At 43.1% G+C, this 21855-nt stretch overlaps 1 protein-coding gene across 1 annotated transcript in view; it reads right to left on the bottom strand.

Moving 5' to 3' along the window:
* The window catches only part of MYO18B (myosin XVIIIB), a 1019172-nt gene that overhangs the window by 543005 nt on the left and 454312 nt on the right, over positions 1-21855 (bottom strand). Inside the window, exon 20 of the mRNA XM_075320057.1 lies at positions 12003-12186. Coding sequence (XP_075176172.1) covers positions 12003-12186 — 184 coding nt within the window. The remainder of the gene's footprint in view (positions 1-12002; positions 12187-21855) is intronic.

The following is a 21855-nucleotide window of genomic DNA, read 5'->3' as shown; positions in this document are numbered from 1 at the left end:
AAAGAATACCACGGCATGAGACTTCTTTCCAACAGCGCAGCCAGTTTTTAAATGTGTATTTAACCTGTTTTGGTAATTTCCATCTGGTGGGTTTTTCACCCACCTACTGGGCAGTGGCAGCTGGCTATTTTAACTTTTATAGTGGTTGTGACTTCACATAACCACCCAAGGTGAGCAAAACTATTGTTTCTACTATGTCCTATATTAAGGTTTTATTCATATTTCCCATATGTCTAATTTAGATGAGCATCACTTTTTATTTATTTTTTTTCTCGTTAAGAAGAGAGAAGGGTTAAAAGGTTATCAGTAATTTCTAATTTTTCCAACAAAATTTCCAAAAACATTTTTTTAGGGACCACATCACATTTGATGTGACTTTGCGATGCCTAAGTGAGAGAAAATACCCCAAAGTGACACCATTTTAAACACTTCCCTCCTCATACTACTCAAAACCACATTCAAGTGGTGTATTGATCTTTAAGGTGATCCACAGTAATTAAAGCAATATGGAAAAAAAATGAAAATATTACTTTTTCCCACAAAAATGTTTATTTAGCCCCAAATTTCATAAGGGCAACAGAAGAAAAAGGATCACAAAATTTGTTGTACAATTACTCCTGATTACGCTGATACCCTATATAAGGCAGAAAACTACTGTTTGAGCGCACAGCAGGGCTCAGAAGGGAAGGAGCACAATTTTACTTTTGCAATGTAAAAAAAATTGGCTGGAAATGTTAACGGAAGCCATGTTGCATTAGGAGAGCTCCTGATGTGCCTAAAGAGTAGACACCCCCCACAAGTGACTCCTAACATTTTGAATAGGGATGAGTGGACCTGTGGAAGTTCAGGTTCGCCGGGTTTGGCCAGACTTTAGTTAAACGTTTGGCTAGGGATCCGGACATGACACTGAACCCTGAACCCCATATACAGTATGTCAATGGGGATTCAAACTTTGGTGCTGTAAAATGGTTGTAGTAAGGGTTAGGGAGCTGCAAAATGAAGCAAAATGGGGGTAGTAGCAGGATTATTGTACTACAAACAAATGTGGATAGGGAATAAAAAAAAATGATGTGGAGTTCACTCTATTTTCCAACAACCAGTATAGATAAAGCAGATATCTGTGGGTTGCAGTCCTCAGACGTCATCTGTACCCTGGCTGGCTGTCAAAAATAGAGGGCATCTCAAGCTGTATTTTTAAATATTTAGTTCAATTATTTAAGGAAAATGTGTGTGGTCCCCCCTTTTTTGATATCCAGGCAAGGTAAAACAGACAGCTGAAGGCTGGTTTTATTAGGCTGGGATGGCCCATGGTTTTTTGACCCTTCCCAAGCTAAAAATAGCTCCCCACAGCCACACCGGAAGTGGCACATCCATTATATGTGCAAATTCTGGAGCTTTGCATGGCTCTTCCCAATTGTCCTGGTGTGGTGGCAATCAAGGTAATACCTGTGGGGTTGATGTCAGCTTTAAATGGATAAATTACATAAAGCCCAAGGGTTAGTAATGGAGAGGAGTGTATCAGAAACCCCTATTTCTAACCCAGTAAGTGTACAGATAAAAAATACACACACACGCAGGAAAAAAAATAGTTTATTTGAATAAAGACTCCCCCACGTTCCGTCAGTCACCAATTTATTGAGAACATAATCCAATGTTGTAATGTGCCAAAATGCCCATTGAATCCTATGGAGCCTCGTTCTGAGATGAGGTTCCATAGGCCACATTGCAGTCAGAGGCAGGTGCAGAATTTCTCATTACACCATTGGATTACGTCAGAACTTCTAGGATTTTTTTTTTAATCAATAAATTGGTGAATGAGGTGGGGGAGTTTTTATTCAAATTAACTATTTTTTTTCCTGTGTGTGTTTTTTTAACTGTTCACTTTCCGGGTTAGCAATGGGAGTATCTGATAGACGCCCATCTATGACTAACCCCTGGACTTGATTGCCAGCTGTCAATTTACAGCTAACATCAACCCCAAAAGTATTACCCCAATTGCCATGGCACCAGGGCAATCAGAAAGAGCTGGGCAAAGCACCAGAATTGGCACATCAAATGGATGCGCCACCTCTTAGGTGGCTGTGGGCTGCTATTTTTAGGCTGCAAATGGTCAAATAACCATGGGCCTTCCCAGCATAATAAAACCAGCCTTCAGCTGTCTGCTTTACCTTGCCTGGATATCGAAAAAGGGGGGACCACACACCTGTTCCTTAAATAATTGAACTAAATATGCCCCCTCAGATGTCTGCTTTACCTTTGCTAGTTATCAAAAATATGTGGAACCCAAACGCCATTTCTTAAATGATTAAAAAAAAAATAGTAATAATTAAAAAACACAAATTGGATTCCTATCTATTTTGGATAAGCAGCCTAGGTAAAGCAGACAACAGTGGGCTGCAGCACTCAGCTGTCTATTTTACCTGCGATGGTTATGAAAAATAGGGAACACACCAAGTCATTTTTTTATTTATGCACCAGGCTGTTAAGGCACTGTGCACCAGACTGTTATGGCACTCTGTACCAGACTATATTAGGGCACTTTGCAACAGGCTGAGAATGAAATGGCAGCGCAACCCGTGATCCAGCCTTTATACAGGCCTGGTCACATGGTGCACCAGCGAGTCACTGCCATGCCAATACTTGACAAGGCTGAGATGAGTACGGTAGTGCCCACAGCCTAAAAGCCTTTGATTGGCTGTGTGGTAACCTTTTAACAAGCTGTATTCCAGTGGTGAACCCTAATAGTAATATGGACTTTTGCGATAAGTCTGTGTTCGGAGTTCAGTACCAAACACTAGTTGTCCATTACGAGCCCCAAACTTTATCATATGGGTTTGCTCATCTCTAATTTTGATGGCGTTTTATGGTTTGAAAAATGGCATCTGAATCTGCACTGAAGGAAATTACAAAAAAATCCACTTTTTGGCGAATACAGTTATATAAAATTCAAGTAGAATTCAATGCTATTGTAATTTATTCACTCATCTCTACATAAAAGAATAGGTTAACAATTTGTATTGCATGAATTTTACCCTACATACAAAACAAAAGTATATCACCTACAAGTTAGTGGTCAATTGCTTTATTCTTTGTGCACAGTCTAGGAGATTCATATTCCATTAATACTGCATAATCTAAAGATGTAGAGTTTACATGAGCAATTCAGATCCACAAGCTCAGGTGCCAACATTGATTTTTGTGCAGGAGATGTTGACAGAAGAAAGGGTGAGTTTGCAGGACTCCAAGGACAACCTCACAGACTGAAGAAAGTAAAGCAATGTTATTTATGTTTGAGCCTTGTTAATATGCAATATGCTCGGTAGTGATTCTGTTAATATTAATCCTGTGTAAATGATTGTGGAAATATGCATTTCATTTCAAATTGCTTTCAAGACTCTTTCCTAATCCTTAATAAATATTTTGGGTTTTTTCAAGTTATTACCAATATTCAAATGAGAAAAAGGCAAATAACTAAAGGCACTAAAGCTTAAATAAATGAGTTTTGAGATACGGCTCAGAAATTAGTTCAGTCAAGTTTTAATCTTGATCATCGTGATTAAATTTGTCATCTTTGGGATATAAAAAGCTGCAAAGAAAACAAATAATTCCTCTCTTGCGTCTGAATCAGTAGCAGAATCTTCATTATTCAATATCACTAAAAGCTAATATTTCTTGTACATTAAAAATATGTCATATATGTTATGTATTACAGGGAACAAGGGATACTTTTCTATTCATCTTTTAAACATATAAATGTGTTAAGGTTGAAATAATGGAATGGCCATTGGCTTAGTCTAAAAAAGTAAAGACTTGTGATTACATGGGTGAACCACAGATGTTCGAGTTCAAACGGGTCTGGCAAGACTTAAAAAAAGTCCAGTTGGGGACTGGATTTGAAACGAACATCTGCCTGGACTCCAAACCCCATATACATCTGTGGGGACCTAAACATTGGATGTAAAATGGTGGTAGAAAAGGTTAGGGGGCATCAAAGCTGGACCGTCAAACTTACAGAATCTCCCTCACGGCTGTCACATTGTTTCCAGGTCCGCTCATTAACTCTCATACATTTTCACTGCTTCCCCTGCCCACCGTTAGTCCCCGCATCTGTGATTTCTTACAGTCATACCATACCCCCACCCTGTGTGACAGCGTCTATGATCGGTTGGAATCACACACACTGTCTGTGTCCCTATAGTGAAGTAAAAAAAAAAAAAAAAATTTAACTTAGGATCCCTCTATATTGTAATACACAGCACAGATAAAGCACATGACTACAGGCTGAAACCCCCAACTGTGTGTTTATCTTGGCTGTGTATCAAAATAAGAGGGACCCTATGTGGCTTTTTTAAAAATTATTTAAATAAATAATTTTTAAAAACCAGGATGCTGTGCTCCCCAAGTTTGATACCCAGTCATGATAAAGCTGACAGCTGGGGGATGGTATTCTCAGCCTAAGGAGGCCCATGGTTATTGGGTCCCTCCAGGCTAAAAATATCAGCCTGAAGCTGCCCAGAATTGTTGCATCCATTAGATGCAACAATCCCGGCACTTTACCCAGCTCATGCCGGTTGTCCTGGTGAGATGGCAATCGGGTTAATATAAGGAGTTAATGACCACTTCCAACTGCCACTAAGCCCTAGATTAGTAATGGGTACTGGTCTATGAGACCCCCCATTACTAATCCTGTAAGAGAGAAGAAATAAACTCAAGCACCCAAAAAATCCTTTATGTAAAATAAAATAAAAAAAACCACCCACTTTCTCCAATTTATTAACCCAACAAACAGCCAGGTCTGACGTAATTCACACAAGGTCCAACAATGATGCTGGCTCTACTATATACTGAAGTCGCAGTGTGCGGACACATTACAGAACATGACTACCCGCTGTGGCTTCAGGCAGACACTGACTGAGCTGCAACTGTGAGCAGAGGCGTCACTGAGTTTACCAGCAGTCACAGCTGGAGGTTCCCATGGTTTCACAACTGTGACTGTAGGTACACTCACCTCAGAGGAACTCTTTGAACTCAGTGACCACACCTCAGGTGAACTCATTGACTTCAATGAGACCTGCATCTCTTGGTAGAAAACCACATTTTTTTGCCAATAGATGTAGATTTGGTGCTGAAATTTATACACCAAATTCCTGTATCAAATCTGCATCTTCTAGAAAAATATATCTAAACGCGATACAGTTTTGAAGTGATATTGATGTAATTTTTTGCCACAAAATGCAGATTTGGTGCAGGAATTTGGTGTATAACTTTCAGCACTGAATGTGCATCTCCTGGCAGAAAACTACACCTAAACTACACTTTTTTGCCAGGAGATGCAGATTTGGTGCTGATATCTATACATCAAATTCCTGCACCAATACTGCATCTCCTGCCAAAAACCGCATCAGTATCACATCAAAACCGCATTGCGTTTAGATGCATTTTTTTTCCATGAGATTCAGATTTGGTGCAGGAATTTGGTGTATAACTTTCAGCACTGAATGTGCATCTCCTGGCAGAAAAATACACCTAAACTGCATTGTTTTTCCAGGAGATGCAGATTTGGTGCTGAAATTTATACATCAAATTCCTGCACCAATACTGCATCTCCTGCCAAAAAGTGCATCAGTATCGCATCAAAACCGCATTGCGTTTAGATGCATTTTTTTTCCCATAAGATACAGATTTGGTGCAGGAATTTGGTGTATAATTTTCAGCACCAAATCTCTATCCCCTGGCAGAAAACCACATCTAAATAGTATTTTTTGCCAGGATATGCAGATGTGGTGCTGAAACTTATGCACCAAATTTCTGTACCAATACTGCATCTACTGGTAAAAAGCGTACTAATATTGCATCAAAACTGCATGGTGTTTGGATGCGTTTTTTTGTCAGGAAATGCTGATTTGGTCCTGAAATTTCTATATCTAATTCCCACACCAGTACTGCATCTGCTTGCAAAAACCGTATCAATAGCGCATCAAAACCTCGTTTTTTTGCCAGGAGATGCAGATTTGTTGCAGCAACTTTTTAGTAAAATTTCAGCAACAAATCTGCATCTCCTGGCAGAATACCACTTCTAAACTACATTTTTTTTGCCAGGAGATGCAGATTTGGTGCTGAAACTTGTACACCAAATTCCTGCACCAATACTGCATCTAATGGTAAAAACCATATCAATATCGCATCAAAACCACATTGCGTTTAGATGCATATTTTTGCCAGAAGATGCAGATTTGTTTCAGGAATAAGGTGTATAAATTTCAGCACCAAATCTGCATCACCTGGCAAAAATACGCGGTTTTCTGTCAGGAGATGCAGGTCTCATTGAAGTCGTTTTTTAAATTATGTATTTAAATCATTTAAAAAAAGCCGCATAGTGTCTGTCTTATTTTAATACACAGCTCCATGATAAGCACAAGGCTGGGGGCTGCAGCCTGTAGCCATATGCTTTATCTGTGCTGAGTATCACGATATGGGTGGACCCTAAGCCAATTTATTTATTTATTTTTACACCACTATAGGGATACAGACAGCGTGTGTGATTCCAACCAATCACTTATACTGCCACACACGGTGGGGGCATGTCTGACTGCAACCAATCACTGATGCTGGGACTGACGGTTGGCGGGGAAGCAGTGAATATGGATGAGAGCTAATGAGCATGTCACGCTGTACCAAGGGTTGGTAAGACGTAGCACAGCATATTCCCCACTAGGTGGTAGCAGAGTAGTAAAGGAGAGTCAAAGTAACACTGTAACAGAAAGGAGGCTGTAGTACAGCAGAGTGACTTTAGCAGGCAGTTCACAGGCGAACCACCAGGGGGCAATAGAGTAGTCAAACAGTCAGGGTCAAGCCAGGCAAGTCAAGTCACTGCAAAGGGAGGATCAAAATCAAGTCAGAAAACAGAACCGAGTTGGAAGTCGGGAGATCAGGTATGCAGAGGGAAACACAAACAACTGACAGGAGCAGGAAGTCAGGGATTGGGACAGACAGACAAATGGGGGAGGGTACAGGTCAGGGCACGGTAACAAGGAGTCAGATAAAACAGGAAACCTCACCAGAACCAGTCACAGGCTGCAGAGCAAAACTATAACAAGCACAGAGTGCAAGTGCAAAGACCAGATATAGTGTCTCCTGAAACCAGAATGAGGCTGATGGGAGTTAACCCCTGACATGACCAGGCCAGGTCTGGGAAACTCTTGAGTGGGACATACCGGTCCTAGATCATGACAGAGCAGACCTGGAAGTACTGTTTCAGCTGCAGGGAAGGTCAGTAAGTATAACAGTCCTGTTTTATTACTTGTTCTCTTCCTTCCTTTTTTTTTAATTTCTATCATTATCTGGGTGGCAGAATCTGAACATTAACATTAACACAGACTTTCCTGAGAAGTCTATGTTCGGAGTCCATGCACGGACACTAGGTATCCGGTACAGACCCAAAACTTTATAGTTCAGATTCGCCCATCACTACTTATGATCTTATCAGTAGATATCACATTTAACATAAAACTAGCAGAAATGTGGCACTTTAATGGGATTGTTTGGACTTTTTAGGAAATTCTAGTCAGTCTTTACTTGTTACTGCAGTCTTCTGAATCCTTAGAGCTTGTGCACCACACCCTGTCAGGATTCTCTGGTGTAGCTGCTAAAAATTGTCACGTGCTGACAATACATGCTCGACCTTGCTCAATTCAAGTGACTTGATTAAGGCCAAGCACCTCTAGTCAGAATGTGGCCAGCAATATTAAAATCATATTCTTGCAGCCATGTGACCACCCACTTTTGCTGGCAACACAAGACAATCCTAACAGTGCGCAGTGCACATGATGTAAGGATTTATGAGTCTGCAGATGAACATAGTAAAGCTGGGTGCACACATAGCGACAGCGACAATGACGTCGCTGTTACGTCACCATTTTATGTGACGCAACAGCGACCTTGTAAGTTTCTGCTATGATCGCTGCTTAGCTGTCAAACAGCAGAAGCAGCAGCGATCATAACGACACGGCATATTGCTTAGCGCTGGCTCCCTGCACTCCTAGCTACAGTACACATCGGGTTAATTACCCGATGTGTACTGCAGCTACATGTACAGAGATCAGGGAGCCGGCACTGGCAGCGAGAGCGGCGGATGCTGGTAACAAAGGTAAATATTGGGTAACCAGGGAAAGGTCTTCCCTTGTTACCCCATGTTTACCCTGGTTACAGCTTACCGCAGCTGCCAGACGCCGGCTCCTGCTCCCTGCTCGCTTCATTTTGTCGCTCTCTCGCTGTCACACACAGCGATGTGTGCGTCACAGTGGCAGAGCGACGACCAAAAAATGAAGCTGGACATTCAGCAACAACCGGCGACCTCACAGCAGGTCGTTGCTGGATGTCACACACAGCGACAGCGACGGGAAAATGGTGACGTAGCAGCGACGTCGTTGTCGTCGTCGCTGTGTGTGACACCACCCTAACTGCAGACTCATTAGAAGACTGGACAATGCCTTTAATCTAAATAATTGTTGATTTAAAAAGAGTTGTAAAAGATAACATGGCTACTTTCTTCTAGATAATGCACCACTCTTGTACATGATGTTTTTCAAATATTCAGGCTTGCATTTACAATTGTCTAAACAAACTGAAAAATGTTACCCATCTTCCACTATATCTGTAAGGAGGTGGACAGGCTGTCATGTTTTCCCCTGAAGACACCAATCATATTTAAGTAATGTTTGTATTTCTGAAATGTTATTTTGTAGTAACGTGTTAATTTCCTTGTGGCTTGCACAAGAGGTCACTGTATCCTTTCTACTCTTATATAGACTCTTTTTTTTGTTTGGAAAAGACAGGGTTAACACTTAGGGTACCTTCACACTTTAGCGATGCAGCAGCGATCCGACCAGCGATCTGACCTGGTCAGGATCGCTGCTGCATCGTTACATGGTCGCTGGTGAGCTGTCAAACAGGCAGATCTCACCAGCGACCAGTGACCAGCCCCCAGCCAGCAGCGGCGTGCAAGCGACGCTGCGCTTGCACGGAGCCGGCGTCTGGAAGCTGCGGACACTGGTAACTAAGGTAAACATCGGGTATGGTTACCCGATGTTTACCTTAGTTACCAGCTCACACCGCTTAACTTAGTGTGTGCAGGGAGCAGGAGCCGGCACTGGCAGCGTGAGAGCTGCGGAGGCTGGTAACGAAGGTAAATATCGGGTAACCACCTTGGTTATCCGATGTTTACCTTGGTTACAGCTTACCGCAGGCTGTCAGACGCCGGCTCCTGCTCCCTGCACATTCAGGATTGTTGCTCTCTCGCTGTCACACACATCGATGTGTGCTTATCAGCGGGAGAGCAACAATAAAAAAACAATCCAGGGCTGTGTGTAACGAGCAGCGATCTCACAGCAGGGGCCAGATCGCTGCTCAGTGTCACACACAGCGAGATCGCTAATGAGGTCACAAAAAACGTGACTCAGCAGCGATCTCAGTAGCGATCTCGCTGTGTGTGAAGTACCCCTTAGTCAGGTAGAGGGAGGAGTGATAGAGACCAGGGTGAGTCAGTTCCTGTTTGTAGGGCAGTTTGTGTAGTGAGTGAACAATGCAGGAGTACAGAACACCTTCCAAAAGAATACACGTGTTTGGTGTGTATAGTAAGTACAAGAAAGCAAGTTACAGCAAGAACCTTTAGTGGTGAAAGAGATCTACCATACAGGCAACTGAGTGATCCCTGCTAATTAAAAACTTTGGCGGGAGTTCGTCCTTGTTGGCCAGTCGTGGGGGAAATTAAGAAGGAAAAGGATCTGCCCAGCTGAGAACACAAGGAGAGATATGAGGCTCTAGAAGCGGCCCATGAAAGGGATCACAGCCAGTAGTCTGGGTACATGATTCACAGCATAACACATTGACCTGTGTGGCCCTGTATCAGGAACATGAAGGTTCACACTATCTGATGTGCCTGTATAATGTACAAAAGTGAAGTGATGTCTCGAAAAATCATGTCTCTCTGTATTATATAGAAGAGAGCTTCAAGTGTACTATTTAGTACCCTTTATATGTAAATGTATTCTTCAGTAAAAAAGACTGTTTTCACAAGGCTTCATCATCTTGGCGATAAAAGGATGGCATCACACAGAGCATGGCATGGCTGAACGTTAAGGTGTCCACAGCAGAAAGAGTACCACCACACACACCCAGGGCCCCCATCTTTCTGTAGGGTACCGAGATTTGGAAAACAATTCCCTCGCACATGGCTACCACTTTGCGTCATGTTACATATCCACTAGTATTATTAAATATCACTTTCATGAGATATTATTTATTATGAATTTTGAGATAAACCCAATGCTAACGTAAAGTCCCAACCTGCATTGTTTTTTATTTAATTTAGCTACTAGTAATGTAACATTCTTTAAAATACATGTCGGTCGCTGTCTTCTGCAGTATCCAACACTACTTTGGTGTTTTCCCAGTATCACCTGTTCATGGCTCTTTCTTGCTGGACCTAAATTCAGACTGTAAAGGGTGCTTTACACACTGCGACATCGCTAGCGATTGCTAGCGATGTCGAGCGCGATAGCACCCGCCCCCGTCGGTGCAATATGTGGTGATCGCTGCCGTAGTGAACATTATCGCTACGGCAGCGTCACACGCACATACCTTGTCAGCAACGTCGCTGTGACCGCCGAACAATCCCTCCCCCGTCCCGCTCATCTCTGCCCCTCCACTTCTATTGGCCGGCCGCTTAGTGACGCCGCAGTGACGTCGCTCTGACACCAAACGCACAGGGATTGTGTGGCGGTCACAGCGACGTTGCTGACAAGGTATGTTCGTGTGACGCTGCCGTAGCGATAATGTTTGCTACGGCAGCAATCACCACATATCGTACCAACGACAGGGGCGAGTGCTATCGCGCTCAACATCGCTGGCAATCGCTAGCGATGTTGCAGCGTGTAAAGCACCCTTTAGTCTATAATATGATGCTGGATTAGTCCCATGCATAAATATAGGTCACCTGCAGAATATTATGAAGTCCCGAACATAAGAAACATGGCTAAAGGCCACTTTACACACAGAGATAAATTTGCGGCAGATCTGTGGTTGCAGTGAAATTGTGGACAATCAGTGCCAGGTTTGTGGCTGTGTACAAATGGAACAATATGTCCATGATTTCACTGCAACCACAGATCTGCCGCAGATTTATCTCTGTGTGTAAAGTGGCCTTTAGCCATGTTTCTTATGTTCGGGACTTCATAATATTCTGCATACATAAATGTAAAATTGAGCAACTTTGTTGAAAATTAGATAAAAATATATGAAAACTATAATATAAGGAATCCATAGAAGATCAAGAACCAGACAGAGGAAAAATAGGCAGGGCAGTTAGAGATCCTAAGGGATGGCACTATGCAGATGATCATGCCTGAAGAAATAGTAATCAAATTAATAAAGTATATATAAATAAAAAGAAGGAGCAATAGTCAAAGGTGAATGATACCAGTAATAAGGATAAAATACAAATGAAAATAGTAATGCTTGACATCCAACATATATAAAGTGGTGACTGGAATCACATACAGCAGAGAAAAGTACCCAAAATATAATTTAATTTAAATAATGTTACTACATGGTCAAGTGCACAGTATCAACCAAATTAAAGGGGGACTCCTAGTTCCCGGCCAACCTAACAAGCGTTTCACACAGCATGCTTTATCAAGAGTGATTTTCCAATGTATGTACTGTATATGTAGATTTTTCAATATTGGTGTAAAATTGAGAACCCAATTCCTCAACTCTCTTTTGCTGTAATAACTGAGTTGATGGTGTGTCAGCAGCACCACCACCTTACTTAGTACCAGGGACAGCCACTTATCATATAACCTTATGATGATATGTTTCACTGTTAATTTGGCTTCATCAGGAGTATAAGGGTTTATAGCCATTAAATGTCATGGAAAAAGACACATAATTCAGACACATAAACAATAACTTATTTCTAAATATCCATCATCAGGGACACTCACCATTTGAAGCTTGATCTGGGCACACACCGACTTCCTCTTCACAGCAGCAAAGCTGCTAGCAAAAGTCTTCCTCACACAACTAACTCTCTGCATGGCTTGCTGAGACTTTCCCTCCATACCAGCAACAGAGCGACAAATCAATGGGAATTTAACTCGAGACAAAAATAAATCCTTCACGTAGTCACTGTAAGCCAAATAAAAAGGACAGATTTACACATGTTGTCTACACAATACCACAAAACCATACAGCACAAAGGATTGATGTTAATTTTCAATACAAAGTAAGGTAATGTGTAATAAAATTGATTTATTTTAAAATGCCCAGTAGATAAGAAACAACAAAAATTGGGGACCAAAAAAAGTGCAATAGGGTCTACTGGTATAAATGGTAGAAAAGAGAGGGGTGCTTGCTCACATATAAAATTGTGACACATGGAAATATATAGGAGTTTGGATAGATACAGCTGCTGCAGATTAGAGATGAGCGGCCATGTGGAAGTTCGAGCTCGCCCGGTTCAGCCAGACTTTAGATAAAGTTCAGTCCACGACTTAGACTTAACCTGAACTTAATCCCGGAGCCCAAAATCCATTGGAAGTCACTGATTGGACAGTTTGGCTCTCTGCCCACATACAGCCAGTCATAAATAAATCATTTTCTGGGGAGGGAGGTCAGGGTTTTTGTTTTGTTTTTTTTTTGCACACACTACATCCGAAAATATTGTGTTTACCCCCAGTAACAGCCGTTCAGAGACTCAAAGCACCGTGATGCTTGATTGAGTGGTTAGCATACGTACAGCACCTGAACTCTGAATTCAGACACCGATTTAGAGTTCGGGTTCTCTGATCTCTACTGCAGATTCATGTAGGAATAGAATAACTGGAAAGCAATGGTGTGTGGATATTCTGCATTGCCATTAATAACTTCCACAAAGAAGACTCCAGGACATGCACAAGGAGAATGCGGTTTATTATCTACACATTTCAAAGGTATCCAGCTTCTTCCTCAGGATAAAACCACAGTCTGTAAACTGCATTCTTCATATTCATGTGTCCTCAATTCTTCTTCGCAGAAGTTATCAATGACAGCACAAAATATGCATACTCTATTTCTTTCCGGTTGATAGGAAGAGGCATAGATCTAATACAACAGATTAATCAAAGGGGTTGTGCAGACATACTTTCCCAATTCAGCTTACATTGGGTGTTGAGAGATGCAATTGCATGCTGGATATCATATTACTGTATTAAGCCCTGTGAGCACGCTGCATTGTTTTTTTTGGGGTGTAGTTTGTTGCCCAAAACTGCATGCATTGTCTTCCCCAGAAAAGTCTATGAGAATTCAGAAAGGCTGTGCGCATATTGCTTTTTTTTTCCTTGCAGTTTTGGTTGCAGAAAAAAGAAGCAGCATGTCAATTCTTTTTGCGTTTTATCCCTGCATTTCGGAAGACTGGCAAATGAATCCCCCGCTGACTCGGGGCGGCGTGGGATTGATCCCCGTTATCTGTCCACATGCTGATCCCCAGATAAAGTCTATGCAGACCAGAATCCGGCTAAAGGGGTAGGAGGAAGCCCTTCATACTACCTAATTACTGGTGCGGCTGTCATATTGCTCCCGCAGCCTCTCAATCTTCTCCCCGGGCCGCTCATTAGGCTCATACATATTCACTGCTTCCACTGCCCACCAGTGGCTGTGAGTGGTTGCAGTCAGACACGCCCCCACACAGAATGACAGCTGTCTGACTGCAACCAATCACAGATGCTGGTGGGCAGGTCTACATCATACAGCAAATAAATAAATAGTTTGAAAAAAACAGTGTGCGGTCCCCTCAATGTTGATACCCAGCCAAGATAAAGCCCCATAGCTGGGTGCTGGTATTCTCAGACTGGGGAGGCCTATGATTATTAGGCTGCTCCCCAGCCTAAAAATATCTTCCTGCAGCTGCCCGGAATCGCAACAGTCCCGGCACTTTACCCGGCTCTTCCCGATTGCCCTGGTGCAGTGCGTCGAGGTAATAAGGATTTAATAGCAGCCCAGACGTGCCACTAAGTCCTAGATTAGTGATGGTAGGTGTCTATGAGACATCCCCTCACTAATCTGTAAGTGACGGTAAATAACCACAAACACCCCAAAAATCCTTTATTTGAAATAAGACAAAAACCACCTTCTTCACCACTTTATTAACCCCCAAAATACCCCTCCAGGTCCGATGTAATCAACATAATAGGATGAATCAATAGAGTCTCCACTCATAGACACCAGTACACTCTGGAAGCTGGGTTAAGAAAATCTTCTCTGCCCACAGCAACCAATCACAGCACAGTTTTCATTAATTTCTAACCAATCTAATGACACCAAAATCACTCACCAAAGGTCCCATAAAGGGGTCAAAGTATTATGCAAGAAAAAGACTAGGGAGTCAGTGTTTGTGAAAAAACATTGCATGATTGAATTTTTCAATATTTTATATTGTAATGAGTTTAGCAATCGAAAGAATATAAAAATCACCTCTAACTTTTCAAACTATTTGGGGAAAGCAGTGCAAGGGTCTGCAGGTCAGCATGGTGGTATAAAAATAAATGAAAAAATAAAACAATCGGCGCAGGTTCCCCCTTTTTCTGATGACAGCACAGATAAAGCCCAAGGCTGCAGCCCCCAGCTGTCGGGCTTTATCTGTGCTGCGTATCAAGTAAGCCCAGAGTCACACATGCGAAGGACTCGCATCACATCACCAGGCATGGCCTGCCGCTCTCCAAACATGAGTGTGCAGTTACATAGAAACACATGTGGCCGACACGCTCCTGTCAGAAGAGTGTGCAGCTATGCCGGGTGATGCGATGTGAGACTCGTGCGAGTCTGGCATGACATCACCCAGCACGGCCTGCCACTGTCTGAACATGAGCGTGCAGCTCCATAGAGACGCAATGGCAAACCCACTCATGTTAGGAGAGTGTGCGGCTGTGCCGGGTGATGCGACGCAAGACTCGCGCTAGTCCCTCGCAAGTATGACTCAGGTCTAAGAGAAACCACACACGGCTTTTTTTTATTTTTTATTTAAATAAATAATTAATAAAAAAAAAACACGTGCGGTCCCCTGCCCAATTTTGATACCCAGCTAAGATAAAGCCAGCTGGGGGCTGCTGCTAACCTCAGCCCGCAGCTGCCCGGTATTGCCACATCCACTAGATGTGACAATCCCAGTGCTTTACCGGCTCTTCCTGTTGCCCTGGTGTGGTGGCAATTGAGGTAATAGCACGTTTTAATAACAGCGCACAGCTGCTACTAAACCCTAGGTTAGTGATGGCACAGGCGTCTATGAGCTACCTCCATCAGTACCTGTAAATGAAAGTAAATAACAAACACAGAGAAAAAAATCCTTTATTTGGAATAGAATATAAAAACACATCATCTTTCACCACTTTATTATTCCAATGACACTTCCAGCTCTGCTACATCTCACAGCGAGAGGCCATAGAGCAAGACCACCGGCAGAGAGTGTAGACAATGACTGAGCCGCGATGAGCAATGACTGCAGGCAGACATTGTCACAGGCTGGGGGCGTGTCTGACTGCAACGAATCACAACTGACAGGGCGGCCGGTGGATGGGATAAGCATGGAAAGCTGTGTGTAGGCGATGAGTCTATTGTGCACCACAGGAAGTGAATGCGCGACCCAAAAGCAGTTTGCCGCCATGACACGAGTCTCCGTAAGTATCAAACGCTCACTTAATTCTTGTTTTATTAATTTTTCCTTTAATTTCCCCAGTGCCAATTCCAGATCGTACACCCTAAATCCCGAGCCTGGGTCCAGCACCCGGGCATCTTTGAAACCACGCGAATCCGGACTTTTACAGTTTGGGTCCACTGAGCCCTACTTGTAACCCTAAGGTTGTTGATATTTTCCACAATTTTGGTCCTGAAGTTCTCAGACAGATCTCGTCTCTTTCTGTAATGCCTGCCTGGATCCACAGACTCAGACAGGCTGTAATGGACAGGCTAGAGGGAGCCCCTCACCAAACAGGACCCCTAGAACCCTGAAACCCTTTAACCCCTATACAGGGATTTGGTACTACACAGGGCCCAAGGTGATCACTACCTGTGGAAAGCTGCAGGCCGATGAGAGTAGTAGTCAGGCAGGGTCGAACTGGGAAATGCAAAACAGGAACAGAATCAGCAGGCAAAGACGTAATCAAAAAACAAAGCAGAGGTCAAATCCGGATCGGGCAGCGAGGTACATAAACAGCACGCAGAAGGGTAGTCAGGAAACAAGCAGAATTCAGAACACCAGAATCACTAAACAGAACAGGGCGGGACAGGAACCAGGAATACAGAACTATCTCTGGCAGTGGTCAGCAGACAGGAGGGGAAATAAGAAGGGTGCGGTGTCTTCCCATTGGTTGTAGCTGAATGATGGTAACTTCAGCTGGAAGACACACAACACCTACAGTCAGCCATTGGTATTGCAGATCCCAAGGAAACCCAGCCCAGTGGATGAGTGGAGCCTGCGCCCACCAGCGCCGCTGGCATCGACTCCTCTCCCATCACCAGCACTATCCATGGCAGGAATATGGCGTCACCTGGTGATCGAAGTAGAAGTTGCTGGAGCGGATTCCGGTGGGGACGTAACACTTAGGGGTACTTTGCACACTACGACATCGCAGGTGCAATGTCGGTGGGGTCATGTCGTAAGTGACGCACTTCCTGCGTTGCTCTCGACATCGTAGTGTGTAAATCCTAGATGATACGATTAACGAGCACAAAATCGTCGTAATCGTATCATCGGTGTAGCGTTGGCGAAACCATAATTACGCTGACGCGACGGTCCGATGTTGTTCCTCGCTCTTGCGGCAGCACACATCGCTGTGTGTGAAGTCGCAGGAGCGAGGAACATCTCCTACCTGCGTCACCGTGGCTCCCGTTGGCTATGCGGAAGGAAGGAGGTGGGCAGGATGTTTACATCCCGCTCATCTCTGCCCCTCTGCTCCTATTGGCCGCCTTCCGTGTGACGTCGCAGTGATGCCGCACGACCAGTCCCCTTAATAAGGAGGCGGTTCGCCAGGCAGAGCGACGTCGCACAACAGGTGAGTTCATGTGAAGCAGCCGTAGCGATAATATTCACTATACGGCAGCTATCACAATGATATCGCAGCTGCGACAGGGGCGGGGACTATCGCGCTCGGCATCGCAGCATCGGCTTGCGATGTCGCATTGTGCAAAGTACCCCTTAGTGTGGCATACACAGACACACATTACAAAAATTAAGTCAACTTCTCCCCTTTTTATCTGATTTAGGTGTGATTATCATATTGCCCACACATGTTACTTGCTACAGGTGAGTCTGAAAGAGCACGCTTGAAAAAAATTTTGAAAAAGTGCCAACTATTTTGTTTTTCTTATTTTGGCGGTTTTGTGTGAAGTTATGTCCAATTCGCCTTTTTTGTATTTTTTTGTGTTATTCCACTACACACAAAGGAAATAACCATGTGTATAATTGCAATAATTTTCTGGGAGAAATACTTCATTTTGTGGAACACTTTCAAGGGTGCCAACATTTTTCGCCATGACTTTTTTCCCCTCTGTATTTACAGAGTCAAATCACTCCCCTTTTAATAAAAAAATGTGCATGTTTGGTATCATCACATCTGTAAAAGTGTACAATTTTGGTAAAAGCCATAAATAGAAAAGAATCTAAATCCCAGAATTGTTGTTTTTTTGGTTGATTAGCCTCCCTAGAAAGATGCAATAAAGAGCTATCAAATCATTGTATTTAACCTAAGATTGCATCACTTAAAAACATCAATTTGATAAGCAAAAATACAAGCCCTGTTGCTGAAAAAATAAAAAGCTACAGCTCTCAGAAATTGACAGCACAAAATTCTTCTTTTTTTCCAGCAAATTTCAGATTTTTTTTTCTAAGCTTAGATAAAAAAAACCTGTACATGTTTGATATTGCCATAATCACAGAATCACACTGGCCTGGGGAACCATTTTGACAGGAGTTTTTTAACTCAAAATCAATATCTTAAAAACAAAGCCACAATATAATGGCAGAATTGGATTTTTTTTTCCTATTTCATCACAATTAGAACTTTTTCCCCACAAAGTTTATGGTATAATGAATGGTGTCATTTAAAACTACAACACTGCCTGCAAAATGCATGTTGGCAGAAAAATAACAAAGTTCCGGGTCTTGGAGTAAGAGGAGGAAAAAATTAAAAACATATTGTCTAGTAGGAAAGGGTTTAACCCCTTCACGACAGGCCGATTTTTCGCTTTCCCTTTTTTTTTCGCCATTCTTCTGAGAGACGTAACTTTTTTATTTTTCAGTGAATATGGTAATGTGAGGGCTCATTTTTTGCGGAACGAGCTGTACCTTTAAATGAAACCATAAGTTTTACCATATAGTGTACTGGAAAATGGCAAAAAAATTCGAAATGTAGAAAAATTGCAAAAAAGTGCGATAGCACTATTGTTTTTGAGATATTTTATTTACTGTGTTCAATATATGGTAATATATGTATGATGTGTGGGTGTGATGCCTCAGGTCAGTGCGAGTTCGTAGACATCAAACATGTATAGGTTTACTTTTATATAAGGGGTTAAAAAAAATCGGAAGTTTGTCTGAAAAAAGTGGCGTACGTTTTACGCCATATTCCGTGACCCGTAGCGATCGCATTTTTTTGGGATCTTTGGCTCAGTGACAGCTTATTTTTTGCATCTTGAGCTGATGTTTTTAACTGTACCATTTTTGCGCAGATGCTACGTTTTGACCGCCTGTTATTACATTTTGCGCAACAGTTGTGGCGACAAAAAAAACATAATTTTGGCGTTTGGAATTTTTTTGTCGCTACGATGTTTACTGATCAGATTAATTGATTTTATATTTTGATAGATCGGGTGTTTCATAACGTGGCGATACCAATTGTGTGTATATTTTTAATTTTTTTTTAACCCTTTAATTTTCAATGGGGCGAAAGGGGGGTGATTTGAACTTTTAGGTTTTTTTGTTTTTTTTTTATTTTTTAAAACTTTTTTTTTACTTTTTTTTATTTTACTAGTTCCCCTAGGGGGCTATAGCGATTAACAATCCAATTGCTCTGCCCTATCTGCTGATCACAGCTACACAGCTGTAAACAGCAGATACGTTCACTTTCTGATTCACTCGGCTCCGGGCGGAGTGAAACTGAAAGTAATTCATGGCTGGTACAGGAATCATCGCATGACCCTGTGCTACCATGACAACTACTGGAAGTCACGTGATCACGTCATGTGACTTCCGGTATCGGGTGGTAAGTAAAAGTTTACCCCGATCGCTATTATAATAGCACTGTCACATATTGACAGCACCATTTAAGGGGTTAAACGGCACGAGCAGATAACGATTCTGCTCGTGCCTAGCAGGCACACATCTCAGCTGTGAAAATCAGCTGAGATGTGCGCCGATCAAGGCAAGCTGCCGGCAGCAGATCGCCAGCAGTAACATTATGACCGCTAGGATGTAATATTACTGCCCGTGGTCGTTAAGGGGTTAAAGAGAATTTGTCAAGAGGTTTTTGCTATATAAGCTGAGGACAGCATGCTGTAAGAGTTAGAAAACAAAAAGCAACTGTGCTTCTCTTATCAGTGTGCTGCATTGTTTAGATAAACAAAAGGGTTTATTACCCTGTCATTAACATTGCAGGACTAGAAACTCTACACATCTGAAATGCCCCCTGCTGTAATTGACACCTCACAGTCATTGTAGGCTATTGAGAGCCTGGTGTGGGTGGGGACAGCTCTGCTTTGATCCCCAAACTACTGTAAATTCTTTGATTGTTTCATAATGGCTTCAGGCAGCAATTTATGTGATACACTTTTGGAGTCAGAATTTCCCTGCTTATTTTTGTTGCTGTCAGATGAGGTAGCAAAAACCTGTTGACAGATTCCCTTTAAAGGGTCGGACAATGACTTGTAGAGAAGCTGCCTCTCCTTGATGGTTCTGCAACAGAATTCATTTGTATACAGTAATTTAAGGGATTATTTCTATGTAACGATTAGAGATGAGCGAACTGGCCGTGGTTCGGCTCGAGTTCGGTTCGCCGAACGGAGGTCTCGTTCGACTTCGGTTCGTCGAACGTTCGACGAACCAAACTCGAACCTATAGGATATAATGGGAGGCAATCACAAACATATAAAAATGCATGATAAATGTACACAAACAGTTAATAAACATTGCCATAACACTTACCGATCCCCGCGATCCCTTCTGCACTCTGTCTCCTGCCGTTATTCCATCCGATGATCGCTGAATCCTCCCGGTGACCAGCACTGCCAGCAGTGATGCAGGACCTATCGTGACGTCAAAATAGCCATGTGACCAGTCACGTGGCTATTATCTCATTGGCTACAGACTGGTCACATGACTATGACTCGTCATGTAGGACCTGCGAGTGCATCTCTCCGGTACACGGTGCAAATTTGTGTATCGCCGTGTACCGGCGACATGCTCTAGCACACGGTCGACTCCCCGTTCCGTTACGGACCGGCTGACACAGCCGGTCATTAACGGAGATCACCATTGCCATACCAATGCAGTTAGCGGTGACGTCACCGCTAACCGCGGCTCCGGGAGCACCGTTGCTATGGTAACGCGTCTGTCAGTGTTACCGCTGACAGCCAGCAGCACTGATCACTCACGGAGTGAAGGCTGCACGCTGCTTCCCGTGCAGCCTTCACGGAGTGAAGGCTGCACGGGGAGCAGCAGCGTCTTCCCCCATGCAGCAGTGATGGAGCAGAGCTGCATTTGTTGAACGAGAAAGACAGAAGACTATGGATCGTGGAGGGCTGACAGGGGGTAATAAAGATGGAGTCTCTAATGTGTCTGTGTATTTATTTCTATTAAAGTATTTTTTCTCTGTGTGGTGTCTTTTTTTTAACCCTTTATTGGAGATTCTTAATGGCCGGGTCAAACGTGCCTGACATTAAGAATCTCTGGCTTAATACTAGCTAGTAAAACAAAGCTAGTATTAACTCATTATTACCCAACAAGCCACCCGGCTTCAGGGCTGTTGGAAGAGTTGGATACAGCGACAGATGATGGCGCTTCTATGAGAGCGCCATTTTCTGGGGCGGCTGCGGACTGCAATTCGCAGCAGAGGCGCCCAGAAACCTCGGGCTAACCTGTGCTGCGGATTCCAATCCCCAGCTGCCTAGTTGTACCCGGCTGGACACAAAAATGGGGCGAAGCCCACGTCATTTGTTTTTTAATTATTTCATGAAATAAGTGAAATAATTAAAAAAAACGGGCTTCCCTATATTTTTGGTTCCCAGTCGGGTACAAATAGGCAACTGGGGGTTGGAGGCAGCCCGTGGCTGCCTGCTGTACCTGGCTAGCATACAAAAATATGGCGAAGCCCACGTCATTTTTTTGGTGGGCAAAAAACTTCTGCATACAGTCCTGGATGGAGTATGCTGAGCCTTGTAGTTCTGCAGCTGCTGTCTGCTCTTCTCCATACAGACAGACAGCAGCTGCAGAACTACAAGGCTCAGCATACTCCATCCAGGACTGTATGCAGAAGTTATTTGCCCCCTGAAAAAATTATGTGGGCTTCGCCATATTTTTGTATGTTAGCCAGGTACAGCAGGCAGTTACGGCTGCCCCCAACCCCCAGTTGCCTATTTGTACCCGGCTGGGAACCAAAAATAAAGGGAAGCACTTTTTTTTTTATTTCATGAATTTCATGAAATAATTAGAAAACAAATGACGTAGGCTTCGCCCCATTTTTGTGTCCAGCCAGGTACAACTAGGCAGCTGGGGATTGGAATCCGCAGCACAGGTTGGCCTGAGCTTTCTGGGCCCCACTGCTGCGAATTGCA

Source organism: Anomaloglossus baeobatrachus, chromosome 1 (assembly GCF_048569485.1).
Source record: "Anomaloglossus baeobatrachus isolate aAnoBae1 chromosome 1, aAnoBae1.hap1, whole genome shotgun sequence".
Taxonomy (NCBI): Eukaryota; Metazoa; Chordata; class Amphibia; order Anura; family Aromobatidae; genus Anomaloglossus; species Anomaloglossus baeobatrachus.
Note: the sequence above shows the minus strand (reverse complement) of the source record. Positions and strands in the feature narration are given on the sequence as shown.